Source organism: Acomys russatus, chromosome 11 (genome assembly GCF_903995435.1).
Source record: "Acomys russatus chromosome 11, mAcoRus1.1, whole genome shotgun sequence".
NCBI classification, from domain to species: Eukaryota; Metazoa; Chordata; class Mammalia; order Rodentia; family Muridae; genus Acomys; species Acomys russatus.
The window spans coordinates 100,842-121,122 of record NC_067147.1 but is presented as its reverse complement, the minus strand read 5'-3'; the positions used below and the strand labels follow the sequence as shown (position 1 = coordinate 121,122).

The 20,281-nt window shown below is 41.1% G+C and overlaps 1 protein-coding gene across 1 annotated transcript in view; it reads right to left on the bottom strand.

Annotated features, from left to right (window-relative positions):
• Positions 1-13,349: 13,349 nt before the first annotated feature.
• Positions 13,350-20,281, bottom strand: part of Uxs1 (UDP-glucuronate decarboxylase 1) — a 79,245-nt gene continuing 72,313 nt past the window's right edge. The window contains exons 12-15 of the mRNA XM_051152688.1: positions 20,079-20,139; positions 18,826-18,883; positions 17,270-17,373; positions 13,350-13,491 (exon numbers count right to left, since the gene is read on the bottom strand). Of these exons, the coding sequence (XP_051008645.1) occupies positions 13,360-13,491; positions 17,270-17,373; positions 18,826-18,883; positions 20,079-20,139 (355 nt within the window). The 3' untranslated portion in view covers positions 13,350-13,359. The remainder of the gene's footprint in view (positions 13,492-17,269; positions 17,374-18,825; positions 18,884-20,078; positions 20,140-20,281) is intronic.

The window sequence follows — 20,281 nt, the reverse complement described above, 5'->3', positions numbered from 1 at the left end:
AGACATGTTAACACAAAAGGGAGACATTTCACAGAGTCCCATCCCTAGACAAAGAACTACATGCAACTGTTTATTGACTGCTGAGAGAAGGAAAATCAGCTTGTCCTGGAATGAGGAACAAAAATGGACTCGACATGCACACACACACACACACTCACACACACACACTTGTGCATACATATGTATATATCTGTACTTAACAGATATAATAAAATAAAATAAGGCTATTGAGAGTAGGGGGCATGGAAGAGTTTTGAAAGAAGGAAGTTGAGAAAGGCTGGAGAGAAGAAAGGGAGGAGGAAGTGTCGTAATTTTGTTTCAATTAAAAATATTTAAAATAGAAGGCCAGGTGTGGTAGCACATGCCTTTAATCCCAGCCCTCGGGAGGCAGAGACAGGTAGATAGTTGTGAGTTCAAGGCAGCCTGGTCTACAAAGTGAGTCTAGGACAGCCAAGGCTACACAGAGAAACCCTGTCTTGAAAACAAAACAAAACAAAAACAAAAACAAAAACAAAAAACAACCAACCAAACAAAAACCATTTAAAATAGAGAGGAATATGACAAACTTCAATGATACACATGTATAAAATAACATAACAAAGGGCATTATTTTGTAAGCTAATTAAAAAGAAACATTTTTGACAATTAAAAAATAATAATGAGACACCTTGTTTCCCTAGTGTTTGATAACATTCAGATAAAGCTGTTTGTGTGCAGTTATTTCTTCATGGGAAGAGTTTTGCTATTGTTTTTTTTTTACTATTGATTTGACTCATGTTTTTTTAAAATTTTTTTATTAATTTATTCTTGTTACATCTCAATGATTATCCCATCCCTTGTATCCTCCCATTCCTCCCTCTCTCCCATTTTTCCCTTATTCCCCGCCCCTATGACTGTTCCTGAAGGGGATTTCCTCCCCCTGTATATGTTCATAGGGTATCAAGTCTCTTCTTGGTATCCTGCTACCCTTCCTCTGAGTGCCACCAGGTCTGCCCCTCCAGGGGACATGGTCAAATATGAGGCACTAGAGTTCGTGTGAATTGACTCATGTTTTACAGTTAAAAAGACTGTTTTAATTCTGTGTTTTTTTTTTTTTTGTTTTGGTTTTTTTTGTTTTTTTTTTTTTTGAGTCTGGTTAAATCCTGTCTTTCCAGGAAGCTATCCACGATATCAGTGTTCTGAAATGTGTCATGACTTCTCAATATTCACTTACCTGTGTTTCTCTGATTCTCTGGTTATATTTTAGTTCATTGCATTTTATACATGCCTTGGCAAATGACTTATACCCTTTGAGATGCAAAACTTTACCGTGTCATTCTCCTCTTGTTCAGGTCTATTTCATAACTACCTCTGTAAAAATTTTTCTATCAACATACCTTTTGACTTCATTAGATGTCTGCTCAATTCTGGGCTTTGTTGTGTAAACATAAATACTCAATGTTCCAGGTATTGTTTCCTAATTGAATAAAAAATTAGGAGGTGAAATCTTCTAATTTCAATTATGATTTGTTTGGACCTATGCTATGAGTATTAAGTTTCCAAGTGAGTAGATTTTGCTAATTGCTGTTCTGCCTTTGTGTTAAGGCCTCATTGCTCTGTGGTAAGTAGAATAAGTGGGGCAGATCTTTTGATATGCATTGTACCAACTGTGTATGTGTGTGGGTCCACTCCTAGTAACGCACTCAGTGTGCTTGGAAGGAAACTTTCTTTCCCACATGTTAGACACAGTACTAAATTCAAATTCACGGGTGTACAATTAAATCAATTTACTTAATGAGGTTTTTTTGTTTATTTGTTTGGGGGTTTTGTTAATTTTTGGGGGGTCAGTGTTATCTAGAAATTACTAAGAATTGTGTTTAAAGCCTACTGTTATTATGGCTTGAGTAATGTATGCTTTTAATCCTGTTGGCTTGGCTTTGCATACATTTTGAGATAATAATACATTTAGGTATTAAATGAATGTTTAAATGCATATTTTGACAGTGATTGGAATGATTTTTTCCTTATTCTGAGTAATGTTTCTGCCCAAACTTTCCTTTGGTATAAATATGATTATCCTTGCCTTTAGTTTGGTAATATTTTTCTGGTCTTTAATTTCTATTAGCTGACTTTTACTCTCTGCATGCTTTCTGCCTGTTGTAACAAATCCATTGCTGTTTTATTTTATTTTTATTTTTAAATTATAACAAGTCATTAACTGGAGAATTTAATACATTTATACTTGCAGTTATTAGTGATCACTTATTTGTTCTGGAATGGAACCCAAGGCCTTCTGAATGCTGTGAATGAATTCTACCTTTGATCTATAATTCCAGCCTTTCTTCCTTTCACAGGAACTTATGTCCCAATTTACTGGCTTTTTCCCACTTTATTACTTCATTTGGATGGTTTTGTTTTCTTTTCTGAATGATTTTTAAAAGTTCTCTGGAGAGCCATATTGGGTCTAGTATAGTAGCATTTGCTCTATCTAATACAGATTTACAGTTACAGGTAGAGTATGGCTATTGTCTATTCCTGTACAATGCATGGGCTTGCATTGTCCCCACTCCTTACTTATGTCCTAGTGTGATTTGGTAGTTTAATTGTAGCCTGCTTTATGATTGTTTGCTAGGTTACATCCATTCTCTTTGAATCACAACCATTAGAATCTGTTAAGTGAGGGCTCCTTATAGCCTCAAGTTTGGCACTTTTCTATATGTTTAGCATAAAATTCTTAAATAATTATTCAATTGATGCTTTTAACATATTACTTTACTATTGATGTTAATGAAAAATTTTACCCCTTTGCCATTCTTTAGAAGCTGATACTGCCCTCGCCAACAGTCTCCTACCGACGCTTCTTTCTCATTATGCCAGGTTTGCCTATGTCTGCTAATATTGCTTGGTTGAACATCTCTATCTGAAGATCTGTGTCTTCAAAAGTTTAGAAAAATTTCTCATCCATTACTTCTTGAAATGTCATTTATTTATGGAGTACTGTCTTCAAGTGTGCATTTTAGCATTTTCTTTCTATTCCAGATATGCTTGGCTATGTTTCCTGTTCCCTGGCCAATTTTCCAAGCTTCTCTTAAAGCATATATACTTTCATGCTTTTGTCATTTCTTACTTTGTCATTTTGTGTTTTTTTCTAGGTTCTTAGATGTCATGTCACATTGACTAGATTTTTAAAGTATTGAGAATAAAATGTTTAGATTTATTTATTTTATTATTATTATTTATATGGGCATTTTGCTTCAATATATGAATTCCATGTCAGTCTGATCTACATAGTGAGTTCCAAGACAGCCAAGGGGGCATTGAATCCCCTGGCAAGAGAGTCAGAGATAGTTGTGATTCTCCATGTGGGTACTAGGAATTGAACCCAGGTCCTTTGCAAGAGCAACAGCTATTCTTAACTGCTGAGCCAACTTTTCCGCCCAGATTTTACATAGTTTGTAAAATCAGTCCATTTCTTTTCTTTGAAGCCTGAATTAATTCCTCCTGAAGGTGCTTGCGTTTTTGTTCACCAGTGGCTCACATGCCATAGAGTTCACTACACAGGCACCACTGTAGATTCTGTATTTGAGAATGTAGAGACAGTTCAGGCATCTTGCGCTTCCTCTACCCTTACCCATGAACACCACGTGCAACTGTAAAAATTCTGTGTGGTGCAGCTATTTCCCAGTTGGCTGCTAAATCAAGACATAGACTCAAAGATTTGTTTTCTGATTTTCCCCACAATAGTCTGCCTTGGGGCTCTAACCCATGCCCTGAGCAGGCTTCAAAGAGATGTGGCTTTTTTGGATTCTTAGATTCCTGCAGGCAATGATTGACTGGTTTTGGCTTTGCAAATGATGACTTTTCTTCATCATTGGAGGGATGCACAAAGAAAAAAAGTGTCATCATCTAAAACTTGTTGATTGTTGGAGGAAATGTATTAGGTAGACAGGCTTACTTGAAACTGGAGACCTTCAGCCTTGGTCCCTTGAGTGTTGGTATATAGCTTGTTGTCCATACTTATAACTGAGAGGACCACTAAGTTTGAGTTAGGAATTTGTAGAAATATGTATGTTTGGTCCCTAGTCCCCATTGATGAAATCCCTTATTTGAAAGATTTCATGGTTTAATGTATCCTCCTAAGCTCCTGTATTACAAACTGTATGCACTATGCTTAAAGGTGATTCACTCCAATTCTTAAGAGTGTGTTGATGCCATCCCAGAAGTAAGTTTGTCAGAAGAGTGACTCTGTCCCTTTCTTTTTCTTCTGCTCTCCTGCTCCTGTCTTCTGCCACAGGATCCTGTAGTAAGAAGGCCTTTGGCAGAAGCCAGATCCAACTATAACAAATAAATCTTTTCTAATTAGCCCATCTCTGGATTGAGATAAGGGACACTTAGACTAATTCCAGTAATATATTTAGAGTGAATACTTCTAATTAGTCTGTATGCTCTTGCTTGCCTCTTTGGCTCCTTTATTTTCTCTATCCCTTTGTGCTACAGTCATCTCACCTGTTTAGTCTCTCAATATGTCATGCTACTGTGATCTTCTGGAAGGTGGCAATGTGCCTATCCAGCTTCCAAACTTGTTTAGCACTCAATGTTGTCAACTTCTCTTCCTTGTTCATCTAAGCCAGCTCTCTCTCCTTCCCTGAGAAAATCATGTCATTGATGTTACCAGTCTCTCATCTTGTTTATGTTGAGACTCTTCCAACAGGGTTCACACTCATCTGCTCACTGTTAAATCCTCAGAGTCCAGCTCTCTTTAATATGTGCAGAGTGGACTATGGCTACATCTAGGGATGAAGAATTGCTCTGTTCTTGTTACACATGAAAATCTTTGCCAGAAAGACCTAAGAGTAGCCAGTTCCTGGGGGTAGCAAGTGAGTTAGGAATAATACAGCATCTTTTACATATGCTCTCTTTTCTTCCCCTCCTTCCAGAATATACACCCAATGTTAGCCCATCTATTCTTTTCATTGCAGACCTCTAACCCTCCTCTCAAAGTGTATTAATTACTTCTCTGTTGTGGTTAAGACCGGAGTCCTCAGTTCTCAGCTTCTAGGTCCAGTCACCATTCCCACCTGCTGTCACACTTTCCCACCATGATGATGATGGACTCCTATCTCTCTAGAGCCATAAGCCCAAATAAACCCTCTTTTTTTGCCAATGGACTGGGAAGAGAACAGTGTATTCCTGCCCTCTTCTGAGACCTCTAGCAGCTCCTGCAAGAAGCAAATGTGGTAGCTTTAAAGACCACCACCCCCCCTGCTCTAAATGACATGTCCATCAGAATGTGACTCAGGTCTGATACTGCTGTTTTTGAATTAAGCTTGCTAGCTTTACCATTGTGATTTTTAGCTCCTTTTTTTTTTCCTGGCTGAGAAATTTTTTATAAGGTAGAAGCAGGACATTTAATTTCAAGTTTCATCAGAAAGATGGCATAGAACACAGATAATACATATGTAGTATTCAATATGATTGTTTCTCTAGCATCCTATAGGATCATGAGACATTTTTCTTTAGCCTTTTAAGATTGGAGATTACATCATTGAAGGCTTTCAGTACTGAGCCAACTTTACATCCCTAGAGTAGACCCCATTTGGTGATAGCATATAATAATTTACATGCATTTTGCATGTGTATGTGCATTTATGTATGTGCATCTATGTATGTGCACACACACTAGGGCCTGAGTGCAGAGCAGGGATAAAATGCAGGAGTTAGTTCTCTCCTCCAATTTTGTTGGTTCTCAGTTCTCTCAGATTTTCTGGGTCTCATGAATCAGACTTGGTGGCAAGCACCTTTTACTTGCTGAACCATCTCACAGTCCATCATATAATTATTTTTATATATTACTTTATTCAATTTGTTGTCTTAGTCTTCTTTCCTGTTGCTGTGATACAATGCCCTTAGAAAACAACTTAAGAGAGAAAGGGTTTCTTCTGGCTCACCGTTCAAGTCCATCATGGCAGGGAAGTCAGGGTGCAGAAAATAGAAGCACCTGGTCACATTGCAACCAGTCAGAAAGAGCAATGACTACCCAAGGCCAGCTTGCTTTCTCTGCTTTGTGCAGTCCAGGATCCATGCCCTGGGAATGCTTTTACCCAGTTAAAATGGATCTTCCCACATCAATGAACAAAATCAAGACAACCCCTTAATGACATTCTCAGTTGTTGACCTAGATCTAGATAATCTCTCATAGATATGTCTAGAGGCCTGTCTCCTAAGTGATTCTAGAGTCTTTCAAGTTCACAATTAACATCAATTATAACACTAGTATTTTATTAAAATGTTGCATCTACTTTTCACCAATATGGCCCGGAATGTGAAGAAGGAAGGTCCTGCCCCTCCCAAAGCCAAAGCGAAGGCCTTGAAAGACAAGAAGGCAGTGCTGAAAGGCATCATCCACAGCCACAAAAAGAAGATCCACATGTCACCCACCTTCCTCCAGTGGTCCAGTTCTGTTCATCTGCAGAACCTAGTAGACAGGGTCTCACTTTGTCCTGTTGCCCTGGCTGGCCAAGAGCTCTCTATATTAACCAGGCTGGCTTTGAACTCAGAGATCCTGCAAGACATTTTTTGAACACTACAGACAGAAGTCCAGAATTGAGTTTTTCTTTTTCACATTAACAACAGATTTGCCTCTGGGGCTATGTACCATTCCTCTGGGATGTTTTAAGGATTGTCTCTGCCCTCTTCTTTGGTTCTAGTCCCAGTTTGACAGTGAAGTGCCAGGTATTGATTTCTCTGGTTTCTCTTGGTGCTTTGCTTAGCATTTTTATTCTGTTGGGTCATTTACCTTTCCCAATGTAGCAACTTGCCAGAATTTCTCTTTTTAATTGTCTTCAGCTCCATCTTCTTTCTGGGACTCTCAAAACATGGCAGGTCTGTTCTGGTAGCTGCACGTTGAACTCATCACCAGCCTTTAATTTGGTTACTTTTTCAATTTAAAAATTTTCCATTTAAAAATTGTTATTTATTTAAATAATTTATTCAGATTACATATAAATTGTTATCACTTCACTTGTATCTTCCCATTCTCCCCTCTCTCCCTCCCTCTTTCACCCTATTCCCCTTGCCTAGGTCTGTGACCATATGATCATACCTTACCAGGTCTCATCCTGGTAGCCTGCTTACTGTTCCTCTGAGTACCGTCAGGCCTCCCCCAAAGGGGAAGTGGTCAAATAGGGGACACCAGAGTTCATATTAGAGTCAGTCCCTGCTCTCCACACAACTGTGGAGAATGGGCTGTCCATTGGCTAGATCTGAATAGGGGTTCTAGGTTTACTGCATGCATTGTCCTTGGTTGTTACAGTAGTTTGAGCAGAATCCACTGGGTCCTGATCTGCCAGCCTTGATGGTCTTCTTGTAGGTTTCTAGGACCCTCTGGATCCTTCTATTTCCCCATTCTCCCATACCTATCTCACTTGGAGTCCCAATAGGAAGTCCCAGCACGTATCCCAATCTCTTGTTTAGTGAAGAGTTTCAGGAGACATCCCTGTTGTGCTAGTGTCCAATTATAAGTGAGTATATACCATATGTATCTTTCTGGGTCTGGGTTAACTCACTCAGGATGATCATTTCTAGTTCCATTCATTTGCCTGCAAATTTCAAGATTTTCCAATTTTTAATAGCTGAGTAGTATTCCATTGTGTAAATGTACCACAGTTTCTTTGTCCATTCTTTAACTGAGGGACATTTAGGTTGTGTTTCCAGTTTCTGGCTTTTACAAATAAGGCTGCTATGAACATGGTTGAGCAAATGTCCTTGTTGTGTGGTGGAGCATCTTTTGGGTATATTCCAAGGAGTGTGATAACTGGGTCTTGAGGTAGTCCTATTCTCACTTTTCTGAGAAAGTGCCAGAATGATTTCCATATGGTTGTACAAGTTTGCACTCCCACCAGCAATGAAGGAGTGTTCCCCTTTCTCCACATCCTCCCTCACCAGCATGTGCTGTCCCTTGAGTTTATCTTAGTCATTTTGATGGGTGTAAGATGGAATCTTAGAGTCATTTTGATTTGCATTTCTCTGATGACTAAAGATGTTGATCATTTCTTTAAGTGTTTCTCAGCCATTCGATATTCCGCTGTTGAGAATTCTGTTTAATTCTGAGCCCCATTTCTTGTTTGTTTGTTTTCTTTTGAGACAGGGTCTCTCTGTGTAGCCTTGGCTGTCCTGGACTCGCTTTGTAGACCAGGCTGGCCTCGAACTCACAGTGATCCGCCTGCTTCTGCCTAAGTGCTAGAATTAAAGGCATGCGCCACCATGCCTGCCTCTGAGCCCCATTTCTTAATTGGTTATTTGGTTTGGTGATGTTTAACTTCTTGAGCTCTTTATATATTTTGGATATTAATCTTCTGTCAGATGTAAGGTTGGTGAATATCTTCTCCCAGTCTGTAGGCTGTCACTTTGTTCTGTTGACAGTATTCTGCCTTACAGAACCTTTTAGCTTCATGAGGTCCCACTTATTAATTGTTGACCTTAGAGCCTGGGCTGTTGGTGTTCTGTTCAGGAAGTTGTCTCCTGTGCCAATGAGTTCCAGGCTCTCCCCCATTTTTTTCTTCTAACAGATTCAGGGTCTTTGGTATTATATTGAGGTCTTTAACCCACTTGGACTTGAGTTTTGTGCATGGTGATAAATATGGATCTACTTGCATAAAAGTTTCCATTTTTATGCCTGATTTTTGAGCTGGTTTTCATTTCTTTTAAAGTATGATTTTAAAGTTACTTTCTGCTACTGTGATTAAATACCATGGTCAAGGCAGCTCAATAAAGGGCTTGACTTACTGTTTCAGAGGTCTGAGTCCATTATGATGTGGAGGCAAGGCAGCAGAAACCCAATAGCTCACATCTTCAAATGCAAGCAGAGGGGACAAACAGGAAATGGGGCAAAGTTGTTAAATCCCTCCTACAATGTCATCTACCTAAACCTCCCAAAACAGTGCAACCAACTGGGAACCAAGTGTTCAAATGCCGAAGGCTATGGGGAATATCCAAACCACCATAGCTTGTAATCCCAGGTTGCTTTTAAACAGTAGTTATTTCTGGCACTGCAGTCCTCTCAGTACAACATTTGCTTTTCTGTCCTTTACTGTGTCATCTTCTTGTGTTTTGGTATAGTAACTTGTGACTAAAACTAGTGTGGTAAGACCCTGGGTCTGGTCTGAACACTGGTTTCACTGACAGGGCTCTAGTGTTGGGTAGAAGCACTGACAAATGCACTAGGCCTCAATGGTGACATTCATCTGGGAGGAGTGTATGTTTCTTCACTGCTCCCCTGGCTTCCATGTTGCCTGTTATAGTCATTGACAGGCACCTTTAGATATCACTCTAGTGGTGAGAAGGGTACCCCAATGCAAGTCTGGGGTCCCATAATATCTGTCTGATAGCATAGTGATGTACTAATTACCAGCAAGCAGATACACAAGTCTATTCTCATGTCTAATCCCTGCTCCAAGAGACGCTGGTACATGCATGGTGAGGGGTTGAAGCAGCATGTCGCAGAAGGGATTGCTGGTCCCGCCTGCAGTATAGGAGTAGCGAATAGCATTTTAAGTACTATTCGGTTCTAGTAGAGCCATTACAGTAAAAAAAAAAAAAAAAAAAAAAAATCTCCCAGGCTGTGTCCTTTTAGCACAGTGGCTAGAAAGAACAGGTCTAGAGAGAAAAGTTTTTTGTTGCACCATCACTACCACCACCATTACCACCACCCCTTTTACCATCCTGGCTTCTGGGCCTCTCCAGTTCCAAGTTTGGGATTCCTAAACAGAAAAGGAAACCCAGGGTACAGCCACTAATGCTAGCTTATTAGGGTGGTTATAGAGGTAGTAGGTGGCTTTAATAACAGGAATTTTCTTGCAATTCTAGAGGATGGGAGCTCAAGAAAAGGTACAGGTGGTAACCAGGCATGATAATACATGTCTATAACTCCCCAAATTAAGAGGCTGATGGAAGAGGATCATGAGTATGAGTGAGATTATGTCTTAAAAAAAAAATTGTCAGCAGGCTATCTTCACAGATACACACACCGCCATCCAGACAATGGCTGTCTTGCTGTGTTCTCACAGGACCTTTGTGTGTGCAAATGTGTGGAGTTTAAATTTCTTTTTTTAAGAACACTAGTCAGACTGGATTAGGCCCCACTCTGAAGACTTCATCACAACTTAACTTTATAGAATGGGTTTCTGGATTCTGGGGTCCCAGAGTAAAGGGAAAGTTTAGATAACATGAATTTGGGACAATGCAATACAGCCTCTAACATCAATGTGTCTTTTCCCCAAGTCCTGAAGTCCCTGGGCAGGCTACCATTTTTATTCACATTCAGTCTTATGCTTGTTTCATATTCAATGTCCAAAATGTTTTACTTTACTTAGTTGAAGTATAAGAAGAGTTTGTCTACCTTGTTCTCTTAAAAACGTCTCTTCTTCTCCACAAGGAGCCCATCATGGCTGGCAGATCTGGACCCAGGGGGCCCTGCACAGACTGTTGTACTGACCAAGGGCAATGCATGCAGAGAACTTAGACCTCCCTCACCCCTTTCAGATCTAGCTAATGGACATCTCATTCTCCATAGTTGTGGGGGAAGCGGGGACTGCCTCTGAGATGAACTCTGGTGCTCCAGATTTGATCACCTCCCCTTGGCGGGGAGACCATGGGGGCACACAGAGGAAGGGGGTGCAGGCTATCCAGATGAGACTTGATAGGCTGTGGTCAGATGGTGGGGGAGGAGGACTCCCCTGTCAGAGGTCTAGGGGAAGGGGAGGGGGAGAAAGGGTGGGAACGGTAAGATAGAAGCAGTGACATAACAATGAGGATGAAATATGAATAAATTATAATAAATTAAAAAACAAAAAATGTTTCTTCTTTTAATTTTAAACTTAGCAAATGATGTTGAGTCAGATATTTGGACTTTTATCCTGGGTCTTTATATCATATCAGTTTCAAACAAATATACATAAATCAAAATTTCAGAATTCAACAAGTACCAGAACAGACTTTTAAAAACACTGAATTCTGTATGAATCTTGTTACTGTACCAAAACATCTGAAGCGGTACAGCTTTCCTTTATTGATGTTTTATGTTGTTAGAAATACTAGACTTCAGTACCTTTTAGAGAACAGAGGTTTATTTGGACCCATTCCAGCAGCCTTATGTGGTGACAGCTTCTCAATGCAGTGTTCCATGGCTTCACATGTAGCGGGTCAAAGAAGACACACATCTTCTGTCGTCTTCCTTTAGTTAGCGGAGCTCATGCGCAGAGGCTGCATTCTGACGACTGACCTACTTAATCCCTGATGATACCCCTCAACTTCATTTCCTCTCTGCCCATGATACTATCAAAGCTCACTGTGTTTTCCAAAATGCATTTCTCATTTTCTTAGAGGAAATTATACACATCTCTGTTTCTCTTCTACTATTTGGTAAATACTCTATGGATGCCGGAAGAGTGAACCTTATGAAAGAATTCCAGATGTTAGTGAGTAATAAACTAAGAGAATTCTGGGTCCTTGGGATATTGGATACTCCCAAATTATCCTAGCTAGTTTAGCAACACAAAGCTCTGAGCTATTTCTGTCCACATGCTTCTTTGGTCCAAATTCACCATTACTAATTTCCAAACAAGTTTCCACTTGCTTACCCAACCTCTGTAGATGATGTATCACTTACTTCAGACCAAATAATAGGAACTAAAAGTAAGAGGCTGGGGTGTAGTTAGTGACTAAGTAAGTACTTAGCAAAAGAGAGCGAGAGAAAGAGTTTGTGTAGGTTATTTTTGATTCTTCTTTCTTATATCATGTTCAATATTAGCTCTAGTTTCAGAATCTTCTGGTAAATTTAGCATGGCAGAATCAGAGCATCTTTGGCTAGATTCTAGAACCTTTCATTCAAAAAACATATTCTATTTAAAATAACAACAACAACAATGTTTTGAAGGATAGGCAAAGCTCATATATCACAGGTACTCCTTCATGTTTCAGATATTTCTACCACCTGGTCCACACCATTACCTCTTGGGCATCTGTTTGGGTTGCAGCTGTTACCATACAGGGTCAATCTGCTTGGAGAAAGGTTGCTTTTGTGCATTATGATTTTCACCCATTAATTTTAAGGAGCAAAATAGAAGCCAGCACAAACATTGAGAGTGTTCTTAATGAAAACGAAAACTAAAGCTTTTCATTTCACTCAACAAAACTTGCTTGAATTCTACACCAGAAAAAAAAAAGTTTTTGTTCCACGTGGTTTGTGCTACTAAAGGACACAAAACCCATCCTAACTCAGGCTGAGCTCTGAGAACTTCACCCCACAGTTAATAGAGCCTGAGTCCCCAAGTCCCAAATTCCCAGTGCTGAAAGGACACTTGGATTTCAGACTCCAGGATAGTACAGCTTTGGGATTCAGGGTGCTTGAACTGTATATATAGTCTAGGAAAATATATCAAGTTAAAATAAATCCTGAAACTTGAAAGTTGGCTTCAATCATTTCAGATAAAGACACATACGTGTATCATATGCAGATTCAGCCTTAAGTAGCACACAGATGATTCTAACAGCCACATACCTAGTTAAGTATATAATGTAAAACTGGATGTTCTCAGAATTTCATCAAACTAAGATCAAGTATCATTCTCAGCAACCCAACACCTGATGCAAAGCAGAAAACTAACCTTTGTAGCTCAAAGTCTACGACCAGCGAATTTCAATATTTTATTAAAATAGCATATTTAACCATGGTTAACCAAGAATATGTTAAAGTTGTCCCCAACCCCAGCCCCAATATGCAGCACAACACAGTAGTGATTTCAAATATCCTTGATCAAGAACCAACAGGGATGTTTCAAAGTCATGTTTGCAACTGAAAATTAAGCCTTTAGAAAATTCTGAATTAAAAAAGAAACACAAAGCTTTACAACAGAGTTCTTTCATCTGTTCCCAAATAAACACTAGTGCACCACCCACCTGACAATACTGCTTGGATTTTTATTCCTTATGCATAGTATAACGTCTCATTTATAAGTACCCCTTTTATAAATAAAATTGGTATTCCTACCCCATTTAATGCTTCTTTTCAGCTTCACAAAGAAACCAGTAAATAAAACTGTCAGTGACAGTTACAGCATACACTCTAACAGCAAGATAAAAAACCTGAAAATATCAGAGATGCATCTAAGCTGTTGTACATAAAAAAGACAGATTTAAAAAGTGCAAGGCAAAGTCTGCAGATTTCCAAGGGAGCTTTTAGGCACATCAATGTCTTTAAAGCAAGCTTCAGAGTAAAATTCCAGTTTGTTCTTCATGACACCTGTTTTAAGTCTTTTTTAAAAAAAATCCCACAAAAGTCCATCTCGTTAAGTGTAAAACAGAGCCTTAGATCCTAAGGCTACCTCAACTGTGGCGCGTCCGGCCCTTCTTCACTCTGGCAGGCTTAGGTTTGGGGATATACTGGTTATTGGCCTGGTATTCTAGTTCCTTCCGGAAGTAGTGGATGGCTTTGTTCAACCCTTCCTCCAATGGGACCTGTGGGAGAGAGTAAGAAAAAGAAACAAACTACCATCAACAGAAAGGCTTCCTTGACGCAAACAGCAGAGGGCCCTGGAGATGAGTTTGCTTCATGGGGACACTCAAAGCCTAACTATGGCCAGGAACGCATCAAGGGCACTTCAGAGATGCCTTTAGTGCTGCTTTCGTATTCAGCAAGTAACACTTTATCAGTGAGCTCCAGCCCTTAGAGCTCCTGAGTCTCCTCTTGTAGGCAAGCCTACTCTAGTTAGCTGCAAAGAGCATTTCTGAAATATGTGTAGGCCCACAGTTTTGAGGAAATCCTCCCACAATGGAAAGAAGATGCTCTGAGGAGGCTATTCTCACCAGCCTCACCGGGCCTCCCTCATGACAATATAGGTGGGGAAGGACCCATGAAACATAACAACTGAAGGGATCTTAACCTGGAACTGGAAGCAGAAAACAAAGCCAATTAGCTGCTGAGTCAAAGGCTAAAGAGAAAGCTGTGGAGGGAGTCACTGCCAAGAAATAGAGTAAATTTGCTGGAGTGTGTGTGTGTGTGTGTGTGTGTGTGTGTGTGTGTGTGTGTATGTGTGTGTGTGTGCCTGTCTGTTTTATTATGGTGGCAGTTCTGTAGGTGTCAAAGCATACCATAGGAGAAGTCTGTCTGTCTGTCTGTTTGTCTTGATTATGGTGGCAGTTCTATAGGTGTCAAAGCACACCACAGTAGAAGCTTTAAATATGAACATTTTGTTATATACTCACTACATGAGACCCTAAAAGCAGAGGAGAAATGTAATGTATACAAATTAATCAAACTAAAAAGCTTCTCTCAGTAAAATAAATAGCATGCAGACATAACCTACAGAATGGAAGAAAATAAATGCCAACTATGTATCTGATAAGGAGTTAAAATTAAGAATATATAAGGACCTTAATTCAGAAATTAAAAACAAAAACAAAAACAGGTTTAATTAGGCACTTTTTCAAGGAAAGGCACAGAAATGGCCAACAGCTATATGAAAGTGCTTAGGATCATCAAACATCATAGGAACACACATAAAAACACCTTTTTTCCTGGTTAAGATGCCTTCTGTACCTCAGCAAGCTGCCCACAATCATATGCATGCTCAACAACTTTGCTTGATTATCTTTGTGTTTCTGGATGAAACGCTAATGTATTTCCTATCAATCCAGATGCCTACTACAAAGACTTCAATAACAACTGTCTCATATTCTGTTTCTCCATGTCTTTCAGATGATGTCTGATAAAATACAAGTTCTAAACACATATCCTGGGCATGAGTGCGCACGTGTGTATGTGTGTGTAAAATTTAATGGATAAGCATTGACGGTTTTCCCAAAATATGTTGTTTAAAACACATGCTTTACTGACAAAAGGACAAACAAATTCCTTCAAAAAACTATAGAGAACCTGAGGCTAGAGAACAGAGACAGCTCAGCTGTTAAAATCATTTGTTGTTCGTGTAGAGAACCTGAGTTCAGTTCCCAGCACCAACATAGTGGCTCACAACCATGTGTAACTCCAGTTTCACATGATATATGATGCCCTCTTCTGGCTTCTGTGGGCACTGCTTGTAGGTGGCATACTTGGAGGCAAAATATCCTTCAGATTCTGACATTCTAGATTCTACCTCCTCACATTTACTATGCTATACATTTTTAACAGGTAAAGTGAGCTGTGGGCAACATTCTGTCTCCTGGTTGGCCCTCTAATGCTCTTATAGTGAGACAGCCCCACCTGCCCTGTATTTATCCTCTACTTATACACCTGTTTCTGTAACAGCTGTTGGCATAGCTGCCATGATGAGGTTACATGTTCTGTCCAGGAAAACTCTCTCTCCAGAGGGGCACAGCAGAGTGAACAGCCAGAAACAGTAGATGAAATAAGGTATCTTGTTTCTGCAAACTGGCTGGCCAAGGTAATTTTCCAAGGAGGTAAGCCTGTAAAGGGCTGACACTTGAGGGGATGTATGCAGCCCTGGGAGATAGGTGTTCTAGGACAGGGGAGGAGCTCTCCACTAACAAGGGAGAGAGAGAGAGAGGGAAAGGGAGAGAGAGACAGAGAGGGAGAGAATGAGAGAGAGAGAGAGAGAGAGAGAGAGAGAGAAAGTGGGAGAGGGAGAGAGAGCAAGAGAGGGGGGAGGGAGGGAGGGGGAGAGAGAGAAAGGGAGAGGGGGAGAGACAGAGACAGAAAAGGGAGAGAGAGAGGGAGAGAGAAAGAGAGCGAGAGAGAGAAAGGGAGAGAGAGAGGGACAGAGAGAGGGAGAGAGAGAAAGAGAGAGGGAGAGAGGAAGAGAGAGAAAGAGAGGAAGAGAGAGAGGGAGAGGGAGGGAGAGGGGGAGGAAGGGAAAGGAAAGGAAAGGAGAGGGAAGGGAAGGGAAGGGAAGGGAAGGGAAGGGAAGGGAAGGGAAGGAGACAGAGTGTTCAGAGTATGAATACGGCCTGGCAGTGTGGGAGAGAAGTTGGGTAGATTTCAGTGTCTAGTATAGTGACCTAATGCTGTGACCCTTTAATACCTTCATGTTATGGTAGTCCTCAACTATAAAATTATTTCATTGTTACTTCATAACGGAAATTTTGCTACTCTTTTAATGTAAATATCTGATATGCAGGATATCCACACCTACAGGTTGAGAACTGCTAATCAATTACGCCAGACTGTGAAGAGCCTGAGAGTCTAGAAGCCCCAGGAAGGTGTGGAAGATCAGCTTCCTCCATGTCCGTTACCTTCACACGTTCCAGCTGGAGCCCCATCAGCATGGAGACATGGAACCTTGCCAGCCAGTCTAGCCCTGGACACTAGGGTCCTGCAATGATGCTGCTTTCATCATCTGATGATCTCAATTTAAAATGTCACCAGCTCAGGATTCTATTTCCAGGGCAGTGGAGCCTTCAGACGTGTGACCGCACCTGCAGAGGTGCTATGGCAGGCCTTTGGAGGATATATCTGCCTCTGGTTCTTTGCTTCCTGGCCCTGCAATGTAAGAAGCAACTACCACAGACTCTGCAGCTCTGGCTGCCATGCCTTCCCTGTCATGGAGGACTGATATCCATGACACTCTGAACTACAATAAAGCTTTCCTTTATTTTATGTAAGGCATTTTGCTGTAGCAATGGAAAAAACAACCAAAACACATTAACAGTGCCTTTAGAGATTGATATACATCATAGTTAACAGTGACCTTTAACCTAACAGACTACAACTACCTGTAAGAGTCTCAATACAATAACTGTCTTTATTAGGTTCATCTGTAGACATGTCTGTGAGATACTGCCTTGGATGTCTTAACTGATGTAGGACAGTCCACCCTAATGAGGATCGGGCCATTTTCTAGGCAGGTTGTCATGGGTGTATAGGAAACCTAGCAGAGCATGTGCCAGTGAGCAAGTCAGCAGCACTCCTCCACGGTGCCTACTTCCAGATTCCTACCTCTAGGTCCCTGCCCTGACTTCCCTCAGTGACACTATGACTTGAAGTGTAAGCCGAATAACTTTTCTCCCCAAGGTTCTTTTGGTTGGAGTATTTTATCGCAGCAAGAGAATGGAAACTTATGCACTATGCTGAAAACAGAGCTCGTTGGAAGCCCAAGCCATTTTCACTAACCGAGGATCAGATACCATTGAAAGGCCTGTGGAGAAAACCTTGTACTTGTCTGAACACTCAAGCCCTCCCTACCTCTCTGGAAACCTAATGAAGGCCAAAGCTTAGGAGAAGGAGGACAAGGAAGGCAAGCACGTTTCTCCTGAGGCAGTGGATGTCCTTCATACTTACCACAGGTTCCCATGCCAACATCAGTTTTGCTTTTTTGATGTCTGGTTTTCTTTTTTGTGGGTCATCCTGGGCTTCAGAGAGAAACTGAATTTCACTTCCACTACCTAAGATTTGAAAGAAAAAGAAGAAAAGGGAAGGCTAAGTGAATCCTGTATTGCTCAGGGGCACTGTTTTACCATCTCTGGCAAGGGAAAAGTCTGCCTTGCTAGTTTTAACTGATGTAGGACAGTCCAGCCTATGTAAAGATGACCCTAAAGCTCTAACAAAGGTCCTACTCTGTTAATTCAGTAGGAACTACTGAAGGACCCTTTAGCTCTAACAAAGACACACAGGACTGTCCTCACAAACCTAGGAGTGTGTCTGCATGCTTCTGGTCCCAGAAGAGCCTACTAGGAGAACAAAAGGGCTTGTGTCAAGGACAAAGTTCCACCTCTATGTAACAGATGCAGATGTGCCTATGGGGCATAATCCCATAAACACAAATATATGAATGTGAGTTGGAACCAACATGTGAGATGTCAGCTCTGCTGCTGGATAAATCATGTGGAGGACAGAGAAGCCTGACTAGACCCTAGTGACCACAAAAGAGAACTACTGCAGTGACCTGGGGAAGTCACACAGCAGCAAGGTAGAAATCCTAAGTTCTCCTCAGTTTCTAAACTCTGAGGTGCACATGGATCACTGGTACACACTCTGATCTTGGAGGCCAGAGTTTACATCCATGGTACCAGAATACGAAAGCCTCTGGTCTCAAAGGCATAGTGACTGGAGGCACACGGTGAGTGGAATAAACCCTGCCTCAACACTGGGAATATATAGCCAGAAAGCTAGTCTGAACAGGACTGCTGGAACCATAGAGCACTGCACTATGTGGCAAAAAGACTTCTGTCTCATGGAACAGGATTCCAGCTGTACACAGCAACTCACCACAGCCCTGAGCCAGGAATGCCAACAAGAAACAGCCCATTCAGCCAAAGGGACAGCAGGGTCAAATCAGAGTAGCCTGCAGCACACATATCATAAAATGGTCCAGGCAAGATTGGCATGTTCTGAACTCAAATTTCTGGACTGGATATCAGACTTCCTAGAGCTCCAGTAAGCCTAAGAATGAGGTCAGGGGATACTTCCTTGGTACTTGTAATCCAAGGGCCAGGTCAGACCCAGGGACATCCTGTTCCTTAATGGGAACACTGCTCCTATGTCACTCAGCCTAATCCAACCTGGACAGACCTAATGCCACCTTCTCCATGCTCTTGAAATTTGGTCCCAATGGGAACAGTGCTCAGAAACCAAGTAATGGTCACTATTGCAGAATGTCTTAACACAACTGCGTCACACCTGGAGGACAAAGCTCTGCCCCACATCCCACCCAGACCTGAGAGTCAAACCCATCTCTTTCTAAACCCCAGCTCAGAAGAACTGAAAATGTTTCTCATAAAAAGTACTGCTCTGATCCAACCAATCAGCTTGTACTAATTACCTGCTTCTAGGGAAGGTGCTACTAACTGACAGGGTAAATGGAGATGAGTTTATTCAGAGTGGTCTAGACTACTTACCAACAAGGTTTTTAATTAACTGAGCAAATTCCAGGATGGTGTGTTCTTCTGGATTCCCCTAAAGGAGGAAATGAATTCTCTTATAAATGTCATAACAATGGCAGTACTCTCCTACCTGGGCCACACATGATGTGAAAGACATTTGCTACATGAACACCAGCCTCCATACTAGCTTGCTTCCAAGTAACTTCACTCCACCTTCTTGTCCTACTGGCGTGCTCTGGAAAGATTTTCATCCTGGCCAGGTACAAACATATACTACTTTAGACCTTCATCTATCTGTTCTAAAGAATGGCCTTTAGGTAATTTAAGTTCATTTAAAGAGCCACACACACTGTGTGGGCTTCCAGGACAAGTAACTTTAATATACTTTTTTTGTCACTTTAGTGTTACTCTGCACATTTGGTCTCATAATAAAAGCTCTCCTAGGACAACATATTTCATTTAAGAGAACTGTGCCAACACCTTCCAGAGAAAGCCGCAGCAGCAATGGATGCCGCCCTAGACCAGTGTTCTGGGCGAGCCACAGGGACAGTCTCCATGAGCTTGATGAAGTCAGCTTACTAGGGTGGGGTGGGTGAGTTATTAAGAAAACTGTTCTCCCTTTTTTCATCACACTCTCTAACAGCTGCTGTCTTTATTTTTGCAATGAGGATGGAACACAGGGCCTTGTCCATGCTAGGCAGGTGTACTACCATTGCTCTGACTTATTATTCTTACTCCATGTGTACTACCCAGCGCAGACCATGAAAAAGACTGGTAACTGTTAATTTTAAATTTCCCCAGCTCCCAATAGCAGAGGATATCCTGCACCCAGAGATCAATGTTTCAGGAAGGCCCAGGCTTAACTGTAGGTACAAGAAAGGCCTTGGGTGGTAGAGCCGAGTGATGGAAGGAAACATGGGAGCTTTGGGCTTTAGGAGGCTCCTGGCAGACACTTCTGATTTGAGGGAAGACACATTTTGAGACAGATACATTTTCTAAATGTTCTTGTACAAAAGCTTCCTAAAAAGAATAAGGGAACACAATGTACAGAGAACGTGTAGGCATAAACAAATGAGCTGGGCCTTTTATCATAAGCCTCACCCACCTTACATATGAGATCTTCCCACAAAGCCCTTCCAGCAGAGTACTCAAGAATTTAACCTGAGTACCTAGCAAATAGATGTCCTACACAAGCTCATTGTGAGCAAAGAGACCCTTTTACAAAAGACCCTCTAGCTGTTGCAAAGGAGATGCAAAGCGGTACTCACCAAGTTAACAGGGCTGCTGACGTTGCTGTTCATGAGTGCTACTAGGCCGTTCACCAGATCACTAGGGGAAAGAAAAAAGAAAGAAAAGTTAAGTCAGGCACTGCCCGCCAGAGTGCAGGAGTGCTAAAGGCACATACCAACCCTCACCAGACAAAAACCAAAACCCAAATGGAAAACTGAATGTTGAAATAAAACCCTGAAAA